The following is a 21,684-nucleotide window of genomic DNA, read 5'->3' on the forward strand; positions in this document are numbered from 1 at the left end:
TCCTGAAGTGCTGGGATTACAAGCATGATCCACCACACCTGTCTTATTCTATATATTTTTTTGAGATGGAGTCTTGCGTCTTCACCCAGGCTGGAGTGCAATGGCATGATCTCAGCTCACTGCAACCTCTGCCTCCAGGGTTCGGTGATTCTCCTGCCTCAGCCTCCCCAGTAGTTGGAATTACAGGCACCTGCCACCAAGGCCAGCTATTTTTTTTCTTTTCTTTTCTTTTTTTTTTTTTTTTTTTTGAGGCGGGGTCTTGCTCTGTTACCCAGGCTGGAGTGCAGTGGCACGATCTCAGCTCACTGCAACCTCTGCCTCCCGGGTTCAAGCGATTCTCCTGCTTCAGCCTCCCGAGTAGCTGGGACTACAGGTGTGTCCGACCACACCCGGCTAATTTTTGTATTTTTAGTAGAGACAGTTTCGCCATGTTGGCGAGGCTGGTCGCAAACTCCTGACCTCAGGTGATTCACCTGCCTCGGCCTCCCAGAGTGCTGGGATTACAGGTGTGAGCCACCGCGTCTAGCCCCTACTCTGAATTTTTTATTGTGACTATTTAAATGTTGTTCCTTGCTGAGCCAGGTACTGTGATTATGTTTTCTTACTTGAACTACTTTATTCTTCCTGTGGAGTTAATAATTGCCCTCTTTTTTTTTTTTTTTTTTTTTTTGAGATGGAGTCTGCCTCTGTTGCCCAGGCTGAAGTGCAGTGGCATGATCTCAACTCACTGCAGCCTCCACCTCCCAGGTTCAAGTGATTCTTCTGCCTCAGCCTCCTGAGTAGCTGAGATTACAGGCACGTGCCACCTGATTTTTGTATTTTTAGTAGAGATGGGGTTTCACCATATTGACTAGGCTTGTCTGGAACTCCTGACTTCGTGATCCGCCCACCTCAGCCTCCCGAAGTGCTGGGATTACAGATGTGAGCCACCGCACCCAGCCGCCCCTCTCTTTTTAAAAACAAATTAGTTGTATAACATTTGAGTTTTCTCATACCTTGAAACACCTCTATTAAAAAAAGCTTCTTGATAAAGTTTTCCACGTGGTAAAATATATCAGGTAATTGGTTATGTCATTATTTTTTCTTGATGCCTTGCCTCCAACTTCAAGAGTTCTCCACTTTACTGCTCATGTTTCCCTTTGCTGGTATTCTCAGAATTTCCTTTACCTTCTCTCTTTGTGGGAGCTCCTCTTGCCTGAATTCTATAACTTCTCTCTTGGTATACTCCCTTATTTTGGGCAACACATCTTTCAGTAGCTTCCTGAAAATGGTGAATGAAGATAGAGATTGTAAGAATTTACACATCTGGAGACTGGGCATGGTAGCTCATACCTGTAACCCCAGTGCTTTAAGAGCCTGTAGTGGGAGAATTGCTTGAGGCCAGGAGTTTGAGACCAGCCTGGGTAGTATAGCAAGCCCTTGTCTCTACCAAAATTTAAAAAAAGAAAAAAATAGTAATTTGTGTATCTGAATATACCTTTATTTTATCCTCACTTTTTTTTTTTTTTTTTTTTTTTAGAGACAGTCTTCCTCTGCCACCAAGGCTGGAGTACAATGGCGTGATCTCGGCTCACTGCAACCTCCCCCTCCTGGGTTCAGGCGATTCTCCTGCCTCAGCCTCCCAAGTAGCTGGGATTACAGGCACCCACCACCATGCCCAGCTAATTTTTATATATTTAGTAGAGATAGGGTTTCACCATGTTAGCAAAGCTGGTCTCTAACTCCTGACCTCAGGTGATCTGCCTGTCTCAGCCTCCAAAAGTGCTGGGATTACAGGTGTGAGCCACCTCGCCAGGCCGTATCCTCACACTTTTTAAGAAGATGGGGCCGGACGCAGTGGTTCACACCTGTAATCCCAGCACTTTGGGAGGCCAAGGTGGGTGGATCACAAGGTCAAGAGATTGAGACCATCCTGGGCAACATGGTGAAACGCCGCCTCTATTAAAAATACAAAAATTAGCTGAGCGTGGTGGCACGCACCTGTAGTCCCAGTTACTTGGGAGGCTGAGGCAGGAGAATCACTTGAACCTGGGAGGTGGAGGTTGCAGTGAGCTGAGATCATGCCACTGCATTTCAGCCTGGGTGACAGAGTAAGATTCCGTCTCAAAAAAAAAAAAAACGATGGGTGGAGGCTGGGCGCAGTGGCTTATGCCTGTAATCCCAGCACTTTGGGAGGCCAAGGCAGGTGGACCACAAGGTCAGGAGTTAGAGACTAGCTTGGCCAACATGGTGAAACCTTATCTCTACTAAAGATACAAAAGAAAAAATTAGCCGGGCGTGGTGGGACATGCCTGTAATTCCAGCTACTTGGAAGGCTGAGGCAGAAGAATTGCTTGAACCCGGGAGGCGGAGGTTACAGTGAGCCAAGATCGCACCATTGCGCTCCAGTCTGGGCAACAGGGTGAGACTCCGTCTCAAAAAACAAACAAACAAACAAACAAAAAAGATGTGTGGATACATGGATATTTGCCGAAACCATCATTATGTAAACTCTAAAAAAAAGTTTTGTGAAATATGCATATGAGAGTGCATATATAGTACAACTTAAAAACACTTGTGGGGTCAGGCACGGTGGCTCACGCCTGTAATCCCAGCACTTTAGGAGGCCGAGACAGGCAGATCACCTGAGGTCAGTAGTTCGAGACCAGCCTGACCAACATGGAGAAATCTGTTTCTACTAAAAATACAAAATTAGCCAGGCATAGTGGCACATGCCTATAACCCCAGCTACTCAGGAGCCTGAGGCAGGAGAATTGCTTGAACCCGGGAGGCAGAGGTTGTGGTGAGCTGAGATCATGCCATTGCACTCCAGCCTGGGCAACAAGAACAAAACTCTATCTCTAAAAAAACAAAACAAAACAAAACAAAAACTTGTGTATTCTCTGCTTAGGTTAGCGATAATAGAACATGACCAGTACCTTAGAAGCCCCATCTGCTTCTCAATTGCACTCTCCTCTTTATAGTATCTCTCCTGTATTTTGTGTTATTACTTTGTTTTGCCTTATACTTATTACTCACATCTATCTTTAACAGAATATTATCTGCTTTTCCCATTTTTTTTATGTGGAAACTGGATTCATATGTGAGTTGATTTTTTTCTTTTCCATGCTATTGACCAGCTGAAGAGTCTGGAACAGCCATCCTAAACAGTTTTTCACATTCTGGATTTTCTCTGAATGTTTGTAGTGTTTACTTGTTTCTGTCTACTTGTTGCCTGTGAACTGGAAGTTAAATCTAAAGCCTTGATTAGGCCAAACACGGTGGCTCACGGCTGTAATCCCAGCACTTTGGGAGGCCGAGCCAGGTGGATCGACCTGAGGTCAGGAGTTCGAGACCAACCTGGCCAACATGGTGAAACCCCATCTCTACTAAGAATGTAAAAATTAGCCAGGCGGCCGGGCACGGTGGCTCACGCCTGTAATCCCAGCACTTTGGGAGGCCAAGACAGGCGGATCACAAGGTCAGGAGATCAAGACCATCCTGGCTAACATGGTTAAACCCCGTCTCTACTGAAAATACAAAAAATTAGCCGGGTGTGGTAGTGGGCGCCTGTAGTCTCAGCTACTCGGGAGGCTGAGGCAGGAGAATGGCGTAAACCCGGGAGGCTGAGCTTGCAGTGAGACCAGATCGTGCCACTGCACTCCAGCCTGGGTGACAAAGCAAAGACTCCGTCTCAAAAAAATAAAAAAATAAAAAAAAATAAAAATTAGCCAGGCATGGTGGTGTGCGCCTGTAGTCCCACCTACTTGGGAGGCTGAGGTAAGAGGATCATTTGAACCCGGGAGGCGGAGGTTGTAGTGAGCCGAGATCCTACTACTGCATTCCAGCCTGGGCGAGACTCCATCTAAATAATAAAATAAAGCCTTGGTTGGATTCAGGTGTAACCTTCTGTGGGATATTTTTTCTGCAGGCATATTTTTAACATGCAATGGACTATTATTTGCTAATTTTTCCTTTAAAAAATAGCATCCTGTCATATTTTGTGTTTGATATTATCATTAAAAAATGTTTTTCTTTAATTAAAAAAATTTTTTTTAGAGAAAGTGCCTCTGTTGCCCAGGCTGGAGTGCAGTGACTCCATCCGTCATAGTTCACTGTAAGCTTGAACTTCTGGATTCAAGCGATCCTCCCTCTCAGCCTCCTGAGTTGCTAGGACCACAGGTATACATCACCATACCCCACTAATTTTTATTTTTTAGAGATGGTGGGGGTCTCACTCTGTTGCCCAGGCTGGTCTCAAACTCCTGGGCTCAAGTGATCCTCCCACCTCAGTCTCCCAAAGTAGTGGGATTACAGGTGTAAGCCACTGTACCCGGCCTCATTATTGATTCTCTGAAGTTTTCTCAAATGTTGTGATATCCCCCAATTTCAATAAAAGGCACAAATAAGGGTTATTGGAAACCTTGTGTGTATGTTGGTTGGGTGGGTTGTTGTAGACTAGTAGGCCTCACCATAGAGAAATCTGCTGTGATTAGTGAACTATTGGGTACCCTCTGCTTATGTTTAGTATTTACAGTACTTTTCTCTGTAGCAGTGAGTTTCTCCAGAGAAGAATCCCATAGTATCCTATCTAGGGGGTGTAAGTCTAGCAGCTAACATCCTGGAATTGGGCAGAGAAAAATTGCTGTTTATTTGCAGAGCAAGAGGTTGTTCCGTTCTAGTCTTAGCTCTTCTGGTAAACGGCTGTTTCCTTGAGCAGGCAGCTTCAGTTCTCTAGGCTTTAAATTTTCTCATGTGTAAAATGAGAGGGCTACAGGTGCTCATGTCTGAGATCCCTTCACAGGGACACACTAGGCTTAGCTTAAAGTGAGCTTCTCTCCCTGGGAGGGCGGCAGGTAAGTTCAATGAAAAGAAGTCTCCAAAGGCCTAGTCTCAAGGTCTAGTCTCCAAAGTCCTAGTCTCAAAGTCAGCAAGGTTGTTTCAGAACCTAACGCTCTTACAAGCTGCTTCCACTAGGTGGCTTTGGGACATTTGGCAAATCACTTTCCTTTGTATGGTTTTCATCAAGTTAGATTATCTTTTAGGGTCCCTTCCTGCTGCTGCCTTTTTTTTTTTTTTTTACCCTCAGAGACAGAGTTTCCTCTGTTTCCCAAGCTGGAGTGCAGTGGCATAATCATAGCTCACTGTAACCTTGAACATCTGGGTTGAAGCAATCCTCCCACCTCAGCCTCCCAAGTAGCTGGGACTACAGGTGCATGCCACCACACTTGGCTAATTTTTTTTTTTTTTTTTTTTAGAGATGGGGTCTTGCTATGTTGCCCAGGTTGGTCTTGAACTCCTGGTCTAAAGAGAGCCTCTCACCTTGGCCTTTCAAAGTCTCCAAAGTGCTGGGATTACAGGTGTGAGCCACTGCACCTGGCCCCCATCCTGCATTAAAAAAAAAAATATATATATATATTCTATGATTCAAGCCATCTGACTCTTTGCTGGTGTTTGTCTGATATGAACTATCTAGTTAAAAAAAAAAAAAAAGCCCTTATAATCCTGTGTTCTAAGGAGACTTAGGCTTCCTCACATGCAGTAGCCAACACTGTATTATCTCTGCTGTACAATAAGTGCTAGTTATTAAGACTGTGAATGAAACAAAAAGACCTGAAATTAACCTTGTGATCTTGATCTGTGAATGCTTAGTCTTTTTTTTTCTTCAAAGAATTCTGCTTTTGGAAAAGTCTTTTAAGAAAACTCATGTTTTTAGAAATGTGTCTATGGGCCTTTCTTTCTTAGAGAATTTTTCTCTCTAAGGTAATAGGGTTCCTGTGATAGGTAATAAAGGTTCCTGTGCTTCAGTAGTAATTTATAGGTTGCAGTTGCTCCATGTCCAAGTTGGAATCTTCTGTTATACTTGGGTTCTTTGGTCTGGGCTGTTTTAGGAACATGTTCTAGGAAATCAATCAGTATTGAGTCTCCTCCTTCATCTGGGTCTTCTCATTGTAAAGCTGATAATCATCTAACAAAGTTGCCTTCATAGGGGAAAAAAGGTCTTTCTAGCCAAGATTGGTTAAGCAAGCTGGTTAACAATGGGTCAAGTAGGCTGGGCGTGGTGGCTTATGCCTGTAATCCCAGCACTTTGGGAGGCCGAGGTGGGCGGATCACCTGAGATCACGAGTTTGAGACTATCCTGGCCAACATTTTGAAACCCCATCTCTACTAAAAATATAAAAATTAGCTGGGCATGGTGGCGTGTGCCTGTAATCCCAGCTACAGGGAGGCGGAGGCAGGAGAATCACTTGAACTCGGGAGACAGAGGTTGCAGTGAGCCGAGATTGCACCACCGCACTACAGCCTGGGCAACAGAGTGAGACTCTGTCTCTTTTCAAAAAAAAAAAAAGGTCGTTATAAATACTGCCTAAGACTACTTACATCCATTTTTTACTAACGTTTACATAGCAGCTATTAAATATGTTATAAAAGTTGAGGGAAATAGCCATGTAAAACTTAAGGTGAGGTCCTTTTTTTCCCCCACCTTTTTTCTGGAGACAGGGTCTCACTCTGTTGCTCAGGCTCGAGTGCAGTGGCACAATCATAGTTCACTGCAGCCTCAAACTCCTGGGCTTAGGCGATTCTCCCTTCTCAGCTTCCAGAGTAGCTGCAACTATAGGCTTATGCCACGCAGCCTGGTTAATTTTTTTGTAAAGATGGAGTCTGTGTTCCTCAGGGCAGTCTTCCCGGCCTCAAGCAATCCTCCTGCCTAGGCCTCCTAAAGAGGTCTTATAAAATAATGAACTCCAATATCTGATTTCCCTAATTTCCTTCAAATTTTAGGGTCTTAAGGTATAAGTTATACATAATGCCAACCTATTGCATTTCACACAGTGAGAATTTATCTTTAAATATTGTTGGACTAGGATACCCCATTCTCCATGATGTGCTTATTTCACATCGCATGCCTGTATCAAAACATCCCATGTACCCCATAAATATGTAACTACTATGTACCCACAAACATTTAAAAAATAAAATGCTGTTGGAGTATTTTTAAGGTTCTTTTAATCTTTAAGTTTCTTTCCTGAAGAGAATTCCCATCAGTAACAGATTTTTACCTCTTGAAAGCATTTTTACATGTGTATATTCTAACATACACAATTGTATAGAAAGAGTAAAATGAACCATTGCCTATATTCAATATTTATCATGTGCAGTCCTGATTTTTCATTTTTTCAATTTTTATTTTTTAAGAGACAGACTCTATGTCGCCCAGCTTGGTCTCGAACTCTAGACTGCAAGCGATCCTCTCACCTCAGCCTCCCGAGTAGCTGGAATTACTGGTGTGAGCCATTGTCGCCTGGCTGCAATCTTGTTTTTATACTTAATCCACATCCCCGTCCCCCACCCAGAATATTTTGAGGCTAATACCATACATATTTTATCTACAAATATATACATCTCTCAAAGAAAATAACTTATTTTCCATTCTTCATATATCTATCCTATAAATAATGTTCTTGGGGGAAAAGTTTTCACATACAATTTTTAGCGTTACCAATTTGAGCATTAATATTTTCTTCCTACTAGGGACTGGTTTGGCTGAAAGACAAAGAAGCAACACATTGTAAACTTTGTGAAAAGGAATTCTCACTCTCTAAGAGAAAGGTAACGGAGGTAGGAAGTGAGTCCCAAAATTTGGGGTGCAAAAATGCTTCTTATTAAAGTTTTTTTTTCCCCTCTGATTTATTTAATAGCACCACTGTAGAAACTGTGGGGAAATTTTCTGTAATGCCTGCTCTGACAACGAACTACCTTTGCCTTCTTCACCAAAACCAGTACGGGTTTGTGATTCCTGTCATGCATTGCTGATTCAGAGATGTTCATCTAACTTGCCCTGAGACTCCAGAACTAAATCCTTATGTATGAAATTACCTACAATGAATGTTATGATGTTGTATACAAAGGTAACCAGACAGCTCTTCTTAAGCGGCTTTCGGTCAGTATTTGGTACCAGTTTATCTTCTACATATTCAGATCATGGAAATTACAAGTTATATGATATTTCCTTCCCCATTGTTATTCAAAATGAATTTTCAACACAGCATGCTTAAAAATCATGTAACTCATTAAAAGGCCAGATAGCAGAGTTAACACAACTTGCCTTATCTTGTAAAGGCCTTTTTAAAAATAAGGCTTCAGATTGTTTTTTTCTTCTGAATTCTGTCAATTTGGTGGTGCCTGCAATTCTCTTAATGCACTTTAAAGCTTCACAGTTCTGAGACTGGAAATGCATAAAACTTTTTAGAAGTATTAATACTCTAATTCAACAGATTTTCATTGTAAGATTTCAACTATATTTATTTGCCCTTTCTTCTCCCCCTCTCCCATTGCTTCTTTTGCATTAGACAGGGCCAATATTTTGTCCTACAGAATTTCCTCTTGGTCTTTTTAAAAATCAGTTATTGTGCTTGCTGCTGATTTTCAGCTACAGTGGATTAAATTAAAAGAGGCATTATTTGGCCTCGGCCTCAACTTTTTTCCTTCTAATCTTGAAAGGAATTTACATATAACCATCTTTCTTTTTTTTTTTTTTTTTTTTTTTTTTAGACGGAGTCTCTGTTGCCCAGGCTAGAGTGAAGTGGCGAGATCTTGGCTCACTGCAACCTCTACCTCCTGGGATCAAGTGATTCTCCTGCCTCAGCCTCCTGAGTAGCTGGGATTACAGGCACACACCACCACACCCGGCTGATTTTTTATTTTTAGTAGAGATGGGGTTTCACCATGTTGGCCAGGCTGATGTTGAACTCTTGACCTCAAGTGATCCGCCCGCCTCAGCCTCCCACATATAACCATCTTTCTTTCCCTGATTTATAGATCTTCCCATATGCTGTTTCACTAAATTGCTATTTTTTAAGGGGTGACTCAGACCCCAATTCAAAGATGAAAACACAAATCCCTCCTCAGAAAAAAAAGTATGTAATAATAGGAGATATTACAGGCTCCTTATAAAGATCCTCTCCTCTAAGCATTAAAAGTGAGGAAAAAAATCAGAACTTTGCTTTGGTAATGTATTAGAGTTCGGTTCAAAAAATTTTGTATTAACATTTTCATTGGAGTAAATTTTAGGAAGCATCACATTGTAGTGGCCTACCTGTATACATCCACAGTAAAATTTCACCATGTCCATTGAGCACCTCTATGCCAAGGGCATTGAGATGATGAAATATATGTACTTGAGCTATTTCTTTTTTTTTTCGAGATGGAGTTTCACTCTTGTTGTGTAGGTTGGAGTGCGATGGCACGATCTCCACCTCCCGGATTCAAGCAGTTCTCCTGCCTCAGCCTCCCAAGTAGCTGGGATTAGACATGTGCCACCATACCCAGCTTTTGTATTTTTGGTAGAAAAAGGGTTTCACCATGTTGGCCAGGCTGGTCTCGAACTCCTGACCTCAGGTGATCCACCTGCCTCAGCCTCCCAAAATACTGGGATTACAGGAATGAGCCACCACACCTGGCCAGTACACTTGACCTATTTCAAGCTGACTCAATGAACACTAATCCAAGTTATATTGCTTATGGCATACCAAGAATTTAACTTGTATAAATTACCTCTGAATAGTCACATAAACACTATCACCATTCAGTATCCTATTTTTTACATTAATTTTTAACTGTGCACTTTAAGTTTGTGAGCCTATAAAAAATACATAGCAAATTTATGGATTAAGAGCATTGTATTTAGTGGTTAATCCTAGGTACCTCCCTGCCCACAAAGGAGTTGCTTATTAATACTGCAGGATCTTTTCCTCATGAATATATACTTCTATGAAATTTAAAATTTTCTGAATAGCCTAAGTATACTTGAAGATCTATTTTCTCCAAAACCCGTAAATTTCCAGTCAGCTTTTAAGGTGTCAGATGTCACACAGATTTTTAGATGGTCTTTCTCGAATACTGATAGAAATGTCCTCAAGATAGAAATTATATTCTTGAACCATTTTATATTGATAGGTGGGATGGGCTAACATTTTTATGATTATTGAATAAGCATAAATGAAAATTTTCAAATAGGCTTTTTTATTACTGTGCTTAGAACAAATTTTTAAATGTGACTTAAGTTGCTTAAGTTCCAAGGCTGATTTCATTCACCAAACCAAGATTTTTAGTCACCCTTTAAGTTTCTCACTTTTCAAAACTCATGTATCACCACTGACATTTTTTTTTTTTAGGCAGCTTTTATGACAGCAACTTGCTCCATGTAGTTTTGGCTTATTTAAAAACTATGCTAACTTTGGATTTTTTTGTTACAGAACTTTTAACAATCTGTATTTTGTGATTGTGAACTCGTATTCGTTTTACATTTCAAAACAGACTTAACATACCATTCCCTCACCTAGCAGTACTACCACAATATTGCTATCAATCATGGTGCCAAGGAATTACAATTGTAATTCTTCTAACCTATGTTTAAAAAATAAAATGTGAATTTTATGAATTAAATAAAGATTTGGAAAATTAGCCTGCTTTAAAAGGGCAACTTTGGTGTCATTAATACTGTATATACTTTTACTGCTTATGTTAAGAGGGTAATCCTGGGAAAATAAAACACATGTAACTTTCAAAAAAGACAAGTGGTGTATGCCCTATTATTTAAATTGCTCATTAAAGGAAGTGGGTACAAGCATTAAGATGAATCATAGCTTCCATCAAGAGGCTCCACATATATAGGCTGCCCCAGGGCTCCCTCTCCTAAATCGTAGACATCGTATGTAGTACCTTCTACCAATCTGATTTTTGAATTAGTAACTGACACAAAGCATTCTAGGACAGACGCCATACTATTATTATCTCCCACATTGACATTTATTAATAACATTTCTGGCAAAAACAAGTAACAAGTTCAAGAACTGATTTCACATCAACAGGTTTCATTTTGATCCATTAGCCAATTTGGAAAAAAGCCATATTGATCAAAGGGATTAAAATTAAAAAGCACCTTTTCCTTGCTACATATAGATTCTTTAAACTAAAACTCCAAGCAGATATCAGATACAAAACCCAACTGCAGGATTGTTTTAATTGACTATGACATGGACTTGTTGCTTACATTTTTTAAAAGTCATCATTTATACAGTTATTTAAAAACCATATGCTCTATTGGGCAGAAAACTTAAAATACATTTGTGAGAATTATACTCCATAGTAAATACCTATGTACTTATACTGAATTCTTGTGTCACTGAGAACCTTAACCCTACTCTTAAGACATCTTGCAATAACTTGCAACTATCAATTTTTTGGAGACATTTTTGGTATTTCGGTCAAGTGCTGAAGGGATTTTACTCCAAAATCTAGGGCTAGAACAAACTTCCAACACTCCCATACCCAGGTAACACAATTATGAATATTCAGAAATCAATACCTCTTAGATCGTTTCAGAGCTATGCCTGATAAATGACATTTGAAAAATAATAATATAGAAATAATTAGCTGAATTTATACTCCTGAAGCCACTTCATCTTGAGGCTTTATATTTACAGTGTTGTCCAGGAGGAATTAAAGAAAAAAGTTACACTAATTATTTGTCAAGCTCTATTCCAGATGTCTGCTTAAGACTTGCAGTTTATGCGAAGGTGAACCATTATCTTCTAAAATTACACCACACTACGTCTTGTAGAACTAATAGTAAAATACATCAACCCAAATCTTATGAAGGCAGCACATCTTTAGGAGTAACTAGTATATAAAAAGTATCAACATCAGTGGTTTGAATATAAAAATTTATTTTTAAGTCAAAGTATGCAACAAATAAACCTACAGAAAACAGATTTTCCCATCACAATCTGTTGCTTTACCAAATAATATTTTGAAAACACATTCCTTCAGTCATTATAAAGTTCTTAAAATACAAAAGAAATTAAATCTGTAAGAAAGTCTAGTAGACCAGATGCTGTTGTCAAGACTTGTATGTTGGTGTTTTTGCTTTCAGTACATCCCACGCCATCCACCTCCACTCATGCCACCTTGCCCGTAGTAACCTCCACTGCCTCCACCACCACGGCCTTAAGAAAAAGATATTAAGAATCACTCAGCAGGAGATATCTGTGCATAAAGTAATAAAAGTAATACCTGCACTTTAAAGTTTGCACTACATATGGGGACTAACACAAACTGAACTAGAGATACTCACCATAACCACCCAAGCCATCAGGAGTACCATATCCTCCACTGTAATTGTTTCCCATTCCCATTCTTCCAACTGATCCATAGCCTCCCTGATTATCTTTAAAAAAAAAAAAAAAAGAAAAGAAAAAAAATTGAGACTCATTGATAAGTAGCTAACCCTGCATATTTTAAAAACTTTACATACCCATTCCATCTCTTCCGTAGCCTCCCATTCCAGAACCTCCCATGCCAGAGCCGCCTCCAGGAGTAGAATTCAAGAAGAGTTCAATATATCGATGTTCTTTAAGAAAAAAAGAGTAACAGGGGAGAAAGGAATGATGGATCAAATTCATCAATACAAGCTTTCTAAAAAACATCAGTTAAGTAATATTAAACAAAGTATGCTTATCAATTACTAGTACAGCGATATATAAAGCCCACAAAAAGCCATGATAGAGGTCAAATGGTTTTAGATCCCAACAATTGCCAAGCATTGCCTACACATCTTAGAGCCTCTTACTTTGTAAATTCACGTCTAGGAAATAAGCGTGCCAAAGACATCACTTACGCATGTTATTTTTATCTTTAGACATGGCAGCTACTGCATCTTCATGTGTCACAAACTCTACATCTGCTTCTCCTGTGGCTCTGCCATCAGCTCCAATATCAATATGAACTCGTATTGGATTTAGTGGTGAGAAGAACTAAATAAAAGAAAACACCTGTTACTTTTCTATTGCGAATATTAAAAGTAAATTACCACATACTTTGATTTTTCCTCATCAATTAGGAAATTGCCCTGCCAGACTAATAACTTAAGTCAACTACAAAGGTTCTGTGAATATACAGAGTATACACTTAAGGATAATGTAAAGAATTTACTGCTTTTAAAATAAGGAGATAGGCGGGATACCGTGGCTCATGCCTGTAATCCCAGCTACTCAGAAGGCTGAGACAGAGAATCGCTTGAACCTGGGAGGAGGAGCCTGCAGTAAGCCAAGATCACGCCACTGCATTCCAGCCTTGGGGAGACAGAGTGGGAGACTCTGTCTCAAAAAAATGAGAGAGAGAGAGAGAGAGAGAGAGGAGAGAGAGGAGAGAGAGACAGAGATGGGGATATCATGATTTGGAACCATGGGGTTTGAATAAACCTACTATTTAAAACTATATGACATTGTTCCCCAAAAGGTATCATTTGGTTCTAATCACAAGGTAGCCAGGTTTTAAACTATCATTAAAAGCACTTGGAACTCAGGCCAATTGATTCCCAGTAAGATCTAGAGCAAACTATTGCATTTAAAGCCAGATAGTACTTTTGGCTTGAATGGCCATTGGGTCTCTAATGTAACTACTCAACAGGTAAAGGAATGGTGTGACCGGATTCAGCCCGTCAACTGAAGTTTGCTGACCTCCTAACAAATCTGAAACCAACCAGTTTCACATCAATGACAACAGCAGTATCTGTTATTTTCAACTCCTCAGTTTCTAATCACTATCTAGCCTAGAAAGCCAAACCAAATCATTAATACTTATATATTCACTCTTTCAAAATCTAATACAGACCAGGCGTGGTGGCTCACGCCTATAATCCCAGCACTTTGGGAGGCTGGGGCAGGCAGATCACAAGGTCAGGAACAGCCTGACCAACATGGCAAAACCCCGTCTCTACTAAAAGTACAAAAAATCAACCAGGCACGGTGGAGTGTGCCTGTAATCCCAGCTACTCAGGAGGCTGAGGCAGGAGAATAACTTGAACCCGGGAGGCAGAGGTTGCAGTGAGCCGAGATCACGCCACTGCACTCTAGCCTGGGCGACAGAGCAAGACTCCGTCTCAAAAAAGAAAAGAAATGAAAACAAAAAATAAAACAAAAAAACAGTACAACAAAAGACACCAGCACAACATGGTATACAGCCATCACCATTCTATGCGGATCAGTCTTTCATTATATTCTTAACTGGACTTCATGAATGTAGCTTTTTACTTGCTTGAATCCTATGTAGGTTAACACACAATGGATACAAAAATATCCATCAGTGATTAGAGTTAAAGGTAGATCTATTTTTATATTCAAGGGATTTTGGTATTAAGCTATAAACACGAGACCATTAAGAATGCTTAAAAATGTAGATACCAGGATAAGTATAAAACCACTAATAGTTATTAAAAATTACTCACATTAGCAATGTCATTTTCAGTTGCACGAAAAGGCAACCCTCTCATATGTACGAAATGACCACCATGAAAACCTGAACTTGCATCACCAGCTCCACCATAGCCATGTCCTCCCATACCTAGAAAACACAATTTGCCAAGATTATAAACTCTTACAGATCTAGGTAGGGAAGTATACATACATACTATACAAGGTATAAAGCTCTGTATAGGAATGCACTGAAATTTATCTGAATTACCTTTCTTATACAAGTTTCCTATATTACCACTGAGCTTGCAAAGCAAATACTAAAATTTACCTATGAATAAAAATGTCTTTAATATTTATTTTACCTCTTCCATCTCTCATTCTGTCATCAAAGCCATCATTCCCATAGCCGTAATTATTATAGCCACCATAGTCATCAAAACCTCCATAACCTGTGTAATTTAAGGAGAAATACATGACTACACACTTTCCAGAGATAAATTTTATAATCCAGTTTACAAAAACATTTTGTGGTAAACAGTATGTGTAACTTGATTGCAAGTTTGCAATTTCCAACTTAAAGTCTATGAAAAAAGCAGTCAACATGTGATGGAAATTTAAACTCTCAAAAGGTTAAGTTCAGACATGTAAATTAAATTTCATCCTTAAGCAAAAAAAGGTCAAAATACGCCAACATCTAAATTTTAATTTCTGTGTAAGTTTTCTAGGTGCCAATATGTGCATCAATCAAGTCCCACAGCTAGCCATGGGAATCCATATTTTCATGAACAGGTTTTAAAACCTAACAGGTACTGAAATTACTGCCATTTCTGTATTTCTTGACAAAGTGTCAGGAACATTAAGAAAATGACAACAGAACCTTTGTTCATTAGATACACATACCACCATCATATCCATCACCTCCTCGTCGCATTCTGTCATACATACTTCCACGCCCAGCTCCATAATAACCCCCTCTTCCTCCTATTGGTCTATCATATGGTCCCGGTCGCTGTCCCAGCAATCTTCTTGGTGGATCATAAAATCCTTTGATTTCACTCCTGCTACTTCTGAAGATCTCAATATACCTATTTAAAAATGTTTTAAGGTACAGGTTTCAGCATAAATGTATTAGTGTAAATTAGATACTGGGCAAAATGCAGTAAGTTTTTCTACATCTAGATACATAACCCAATTTAAATTGCCTAAATACACCGTTAAGTTAACAGTTTAAACCTACAAACTTAAAAATATTTAAGTTTTACAAAGAAATTAGTCACTGAAAACAATTCATAAAGTATAAATATATTTTTACTTTGTCTCTTTTAGTAAATAGGTGTTTTAAAGGAAATAGGTGATTATACAAAAGCATTTATCAACAACATCCTACAGAGAAATGGAAACAATCTACTTTTAATTTAACTATTAGCATTAATTCCCCACCCAAATCTGTAGTTTCCAAGTTAAATTTAGATTAATTATCAATTCTTTTAAACTACCCCAGAAAAATGTTATGGCTACCCCCCCATTTAAGCAATAGTGACCCACAACCCCCAAAAATAAAAATTTAACACCATCCCAAACTCTCCATCCCCACCTGTGCCCTATTCTTTCCTTGTGTTTCCCCAGAGCATTTTCTGCTATCTCCTTTGAAGCAAACTGCACGAAGGCCTCCCCTGTGCTTCTCCCCTGGTAGTCCATCGTCAATGTTATCCCATTTGGCACGATTTCCAACCCTTTAACCCAAGGACAAATAACCCCATCAAGGGGAACAGTGTTAAAGGCTGAAACATTCCCATCTGAATCAAATATTTAAAACAAGTCTAAACAAAACAAAACAAAAAAGCTTAGTTTCCCATCACCCCATAAATACAAATGAAAGATTTTTTTCAAATAATACTGGATTAAATAAATCTTTTTTGCGACCAGTGTAAAAACACTGTAATTACACATACTCTAAAAGCCCACCTATATTACATGAAAAAAGGCTACAAATCGAATATATGCTCCATATACTAATTCACGGTTCATTTCATCACAATTCTCAAATATGTTACTGCACATTAATTAGGTTTTACATATTCTACACATTCTGTATTGAATATTAATTGGAGCATATTATTTTAATACATTAACCAAGACTATCATAGTTAAACTTCAAAGTTCCAAAATCAAAATGGGTTTTACAAATTAAAAACAGTGAAACAATACAAATATAAAATTACAATATTACTAAACTTTGACTAATACTAGAGGTACCTTGAAAGAACTGAACTATTTCCTCTTTGCTGCAACCAAATGGTAGTCCACGAAGTCGTACTGTCCCATCACTAGCGTCATTTGGACCATTATGTTTCATAACCCAATCCATCTCAATACCGTTTGATTTAAATGCTATAAAAAATAAACAAGCACATAGAGCAGTCAATCAAAACATACTCTTGTCAAGAGGTAATGAAGAAACACCTCTCAGAGGTGCCACAAGAGGAAATGTAACATGGCGCCAACTCCCGTGACAATGCCATGACAAAACTGTAGACCACCTTTCATATTTTGGGGTAGGGAAAAAGCAATGAGACCTGAGCCCTCCTACGGAAAAGTACTGAATTTCTTAGTATCAATATTATGTATTGCCTAATTTTAAGAAAACTTGCATAATGCTACTACCAGAGTCTTCAAACTATTTGACTGTGTCCCCTGAATGCCAACTCTAGCCTTTCCTTATCTCTCAACTTTTGATTCACCACTTTTCAGGTTTTTATTCACCTGATTATTCAAATTCTTTAAAACTTATTCAGAAGTTGCATATAATACCAATATCCACTAACATCAAAAACCTAAGTAAAAAATGCAATGAGTACTGACTCATGTTGGAAAAACATCACATAAGTCTAACCCTTTTAAATGCACTACAATTTTGAACACATCAAACTGTCTTTGAAGGGCCAACACTCTCACCTCTATTTTAGCCAAATCTAGTTTAAACTCACCAAGAGTAAGATTATAAAATGACTGAATTAGATTAAAACTGAGGTCAAAGGCTGCTCAAAAGTGAATGCCTTCCAACAGTACCTGTGTTTTTGAAGCCACTGGACAGTGTATAGAAACCAGTTTACTCAGCTTTTTAATCAAATAGATTTAAACACAAACTTTAAAAAATACATAATATACTTTTTAATAAAGCATAAAAGGTACATCTAGAAGCCCCCCTTCCCCTCCTAAATGACTTCAGTTCCCAGTTCCCTTCCCCAGAGGCAACCATCCTTCCGTTTAAAATTACATAGTATTTACAAAAGAGGCGAATGCAGAAGTCCTTCAGCTGCAGAAACTTACCAGAACCTTACAAATTTCACTATGCAGCTGTAGGAATCCTACTCACCTGAGTATTTCAAACCTTTCCCTCACCACCTCCTCCCCTGTAAACAAAACAATTTGTTCATTTGATTCCTTTATGTTTGAAGATCATATTTCGTATCAACAGCATTCACTAATGCTTAATTTCATGTCATCTATTTGTTGGTGCAACTCTTAGGGGTGGCATCTGCAAAGGGTAAAGTTTTTTTTTCCTAGAATTCATGCATTTAAAATATGCACACAAATAAATAGTATGAATCCCTATTCTGCCGTTCACTGGTTACCTAAACCACTTAACCTCTGAGCCTCTTCAATTGTAAACTATAGCAGTGGTATCTATACCTCACTGCACTCTTCAAGTGCTTGGTCTGCCTCATGTTAAGCATTTACTGATGGCAACTGTTACTGGATTTTAAGGGGCCCTGCAAAAGCCAACAAGATATACCATACACAAAATATGTGAACCTTAAAGGACAGAAAACAATTCAAACCTCGAAGAGAACTGAGAATTGTTAAAAATTTTATTTCCCAAAGCCAGCGAAGGCTTTTAAAAGTTTAATACTGAAGAGTAGCTCTGAGAGGAGGAGGCCCCAACCCAGTTTGAAAAAAAAAAGTTCAGAGATGTTTTGAAAACGCCTAGCGTTTTATTTTTTTTAAATAGCACAAACCTAAAAAATAAGTGTTTCCCATAAAGGGGGATTTACACATAACGGAAAAAGTGGTACAGATCTACCCTCACTGGTTCATGAAAAATTTAAGAACTCTGCAAATTCAACCTTAATCTGTTGTGAAAGGATCTTAGTAGTTTGCATTTAAGGAGCAAATGCTTAAAAAAAAAAAAAAAAGAAAAAAAGAAAAAATTACTTTACTCATAAATCTTACCAATTCACAAGAAAAAAATACCAGCAAGCCAATTGGATTTTTGGATCGGTCTGTACCAATTATAAGACCCAATGAAAACAAAAAAGTGTTATCGATGTTATCTATAATAAACACTAAACTGTTAACACAACTTTTAATCGCGTAAAACCCAACCAAATTCAAATTCGGAACACTTAATCTATTTTACAGGGTGACCCTGTATGCAAAGCACATACAATAATGAGAGCCTCACTCTACCAACCCCTTCAAAACTAAAAATCCTACCTACAAAACAAAAACAAGAAAAACTCTAAGGGCACAGGAAGAAGCAATCTGCTCTAATAAAGCTGTCAGAAACTACTTAAAACACTTTACTAATTATTCAGGATAATCCACCTCAACCTTTCTTTGCAACAATGTCATGGCTAATCACTACTCTGCTTTAAGAATTCTAGGTGCTAGTAACAATAAAATATACCACAGTTAAAATATGAGGATGGCTTTGGTCAGTTTTATGAGACTTTAAATATGATTTTTTAAACATTACACCAAGTGAAACAAGCCAGTCACAAAAGACTACATATTGTGTAACTCCATTTGTATTCATGATTGTCTGAGGCTTGACGGGAGGGAGAATGCCAGCAAGGGGAATGACCAGTAAAGGGTACTGGTATCTTTTTGGAGTGACAAAAATGTTATAAAATTAAATTGTAGTGACGGTCACACAACGCTGTCAATGTACTAAAATCCACTAAAATGTACATTTAAAATTGGTGAAGTTTATGGTATGTGAATTATATACCGAAGTCATTAAAGAAAAAACATCTACTAGAGAACAAATGAAATAGTGAATCCTCTTAACACGGAGGCACAGCTTATCTTCTGAAGTAATGCATAAACGACTTTATGCATCAATAAATAACTTTCTAAATGGCAGCCCAGTGGTCAAGAAATGAGAATGAATTTTATTTTTTGGAAAAAGTGCTGATGATCTAAGTTTAACAGAAAATGTACATCATTCCTTCCCAATGGGCTTGCTCTTTAAAAAAACAAAAACACTAGACACGCCCCTAACAGCTTAAGGAGGTACGGTCTCTAAAATGTTAGTTTACTATGAACCATGTTTTTATCTACTGCAATTTAGTCAGTTGTTTACCAATACAACGAAATCAAAGATAACATTATTTTAAAAAGACAGTAAGATGGACTTCCAGATAATGGCACAACTGAAAAAGAGGACAGAAAAAAGGTGTGTGTGTGTAGTCCAATCCAATTAGTAAAGCTATTTGTTACAGCATATACAACTTTATAGGACAGTCTGGACTATCTTTTCAAAGGGCCACTCAAAGCTACTGTTTCAAGGTAAGATTTTCGTAAACTTTTCCTTGGCAATCTTGACAAAGCATCACTGAACATCTTCAACAATAGTAAGTTTTTGTTTTTAGAGCTGGAAAAGTAGGTAACAATATTCTTAAAAAGTTTTACATGAATTATCAGAAATTCTTACTCTCAGGCCTTTCCCGTCCCTTTTGCACTGTGTCTTCAATGAAAATTACGGATCCAGTTCTCAGGACCCTCATCCGAATCACACCACCACCACGTGACTGGGTTTACAATTTGTTTTTCTGTTTAATAGGCTTATTCCCTTGTTTAAAATACGATTACAGTGTATTATACTCCTACATTTAAAAAAAAAAAAGGCCTAGACACCAAAAGAAAATAAGCCATAACCGTATTTTGAAGTATTTTACTTCTAGAGCCTTAATGCCAAGAAAAAAAAAACTGCACAAAATACAACTCTTGGAAGATTTAATATCGAAAGGAACTCAATTCCCATACATACACATCTACCATCACTGGGTTGTTTTAACTGTTTCCCAAAAGTGAAACTTAAAAACAAAGTCTAATATAGATGCCAAACTACGCAAAACAATTGCTACATCACCCACCCCCACCCCCAAAGTTCAAAAAGCAACAATCACAGTTCACTGGGCCCAGACGACCTACTTGAAACATGCCCATTTCACATTCCTATTTGATAAATCACCCACTTTTCTGCTTACAAAATCACCCCCGAAGTCCTTATTAACGTTTAAACATGAAAAAAAAAAAAAAACCCTTTGGAAAATCAGTACGTACTCTTTTCGAAGTTCCAAATCTGGAATATAAGGGCCGGCTAAGCGTCCTTTATTCCTCCCAGGAGACTTTCCGTTTATCTAGCTGCCCTAGAGACCAGAGAGCTAGGGAGAGTACGCCCCTTCCCCCACCCCCCAGCAGCCAAGCCTGGCTTAAAACCCTTCGCCACCGGGCGGCGGAATTACAAAGGAGGCCGTCTGCCTCCTTTGTCCTGGATTTGAGAGTTGAGCACCTTCGTCGCCATTGGCTTTCCTCCCCCAGCTCCAGCCTCTCTCATCTTGGGAATCTGCGTCAGAAGTCACTCGCAGTCCCGTCAGCCCAGGTAGCCCTGCCGAGACTGCGGAGGAAGGGAGGCCACGGTGGGAGGCCAGGCCCATCCGGCGCCATTTCCATCGGGAGCGCGCCCGGCAACCCCGATCCTCCCTCCACCCAACTGCCCGGTCTTTCCCTGCTCGCTTCACTACCCACCCTCATCCCTTCCAGGGAGCTTTGACCACCCCCTCCCCTGGCCTTCTGAATCAGTTTTCGGAAGCTGGGAGACAAAAAGTAAAAAGAGCGGGGAAGGGCGGGAAGCCGAGGTGGCCGCGCCACTGTACCCAAAATGGCGGAGGCCAAGCCAGCAGGGAAAGGGGGAAATGCTGGATGTCCCCTACTTCGGGCCTCGGCGTCGTCCACTGAGTTCCACCTGAGCAAGTCCTCCCATCGGCAGGCTGCCCTCCTTGAAGTGGGAGATGATCCGGGAGGCGCAACCCCGCCGCTTCCAAGCGGCGGGCCTCCGAGCGGCGACCACCGCACTACCCCCCAACCCAGCCCCTCCCGGCCTCTTTCGTCCTTCTCCCGACTCCGCTCTCGAAACCACCAGCCCAACCTACCCCCTTTTACTTCAGATACCCTGTCAGGCGATAGTTACGCCGACTCTGCTGCTCGCGGGGTCCAGTCGAGAGAAGGGAGAAGTTGTTTGCCTCGTGTAGCGCTCACCACAACGGTTCTCCCAACCGTCTCCAGCGGTGACAACCGCTTAGGGAGCTGCGCAGCACAGCAACTGGCTTGGGGGGATGGGAGGGAGCGAGCAAGAAGTGGGGGGCGGAGCGAGAACTGCGAA

General features: G+C 39.7%; 3 protein-coding genes across 23 annotated transcripts in view; 2 read left to right on the plus strand and 1 right to left on the minus strand.

Moving 5' to 3' along the window:
* Positions 1–10,551, plus strand: part of RUFY2 (RUN and FYVE domain containing 2) — a 64,238-nt gene extending 53,687 nt beyond the window's left edge. For 8 of the 9 annotated variants that reach the window (XM_015147505.2, XM_015147508.2, XM_015147506.2 and 5 more), the window contains 2 exons: positions 7,513–7,590; positions 7,680–10,551. In XM_015147505.2, coding sequence (XP_015002991.1) covers positions 7,513–7,590; positions 7,680–7,823 — 222 coding nt within the window. In that variant the 3' untranslated portion in view covers positions 7,824–10,551. The remainder of the gene's footprint in view (positions 1–7,512; positions 7,591–7,679) is intronic. The other variant, XM_028826583.2, reaches the window with a different exon arrangement.
* A 213-nt stretch (positions 10,552–10,764) lies between these two features.
* Positions 10,765–21,639, minus strand: HNRNPH3 (heterogeneous nuclear ribonucleoprotein H3). Of its 12 annotated transcripts, none has more exons than NM_001266749.1 (10): positions 21,474–21,639; positions 16,491–16,625; positions 15,829–15,967; positions 15,135–15,319; positions 14,597–14,683; positions 14,267–14,382; positions 12,659–12,794; positions 12,296–12,391; positions 12,116–12,208; positions 10,765–11,987 (listed from the first exon to the last, which is right to left on the minus strand). In NM_001266749.1, exons 2-10 carry the CDS (start codon positions 16,600–16,602, stop codon positions 11,911–11,913), a joined length of 1,041 nt encoding a protein of 346 aa, NP_001253678.1. In that variant the 5' UTR covers positions 16,603–16,625; positions 21,474–21,639; the 3' UTR covers positions 10,765–11,910. The 12 variants fall into 12 exon arrangements, with proteins under 12 accessions (NP_001253678.1, XP_015002813.1, XP_015002812.1 ...); XM_015147327.3 differs by having other exon boundaries at positions 10,767–11,987; positions 15,180–15,319; positions 21,474–21,626; XM_015147326.3 differs by having other exon boundaries at positions 10,767–11,987; positions 15,180–15,319; positions 21,455–21,626.
* Positions 20,658–21,684, plus strand: part of PBLD (phenazine biosynthesis like protein domain containing) — a 46,545-nt gene continuing 45,518 nt past the window's right edge. Inside the window, 1 exon segment of one of the 2 annotated variants that reach the window (NM_001193774.1) lies at positions 20,658–20,904. The gene's annotated coding sequence lies outside the window, so the exon portion shown is untranslated. 2 annotated transcript variants of the gene reach the window in all.

The sequence above is a fragment of the Macaca mulatta genome, chromosome 9, assembly GCF_049350105.2.
Source record: "Macaca mulatta isolate MMU2019108-1 chromosome 9, T2T-MMU8v2.0, whole genome shotgun sequence".
Classification (NCBI taxonomy): domain Eukaryota; kingdom Metazoa; phylum Chordata; class Mammalia; order Primates; family Cercopithecidae; genus Macaca; species Macaca mulatta.

What these genes read in the sequence shown, in the direction of transcription:
- HNRNPH3 (NM_001266749.1), bottom strand. Translation starts at nt 16,602, where the DNA reads ATGGATTGGGTTATGAAACATAATGGTCCAAATGACGCTAGTGATGGG. An exon ending in TAAAGATAAAAATAACATGC is followed by an intron (nt 12,392 to 12,658) that starts GTAAGTGATGTC and finishes TTTTTCTTAAAG; the next exon opens with AACATCGATATATTGAACTC. An exon ending in CTACGGAAGAGATGGAATGG is followed by an intron (nt 12,209 to 12,295) that starts GTATGTAAAGTT and finishes TTTTTTTTAAAG; the next exon opens with ATAATCAGGGAGGCTATGGA.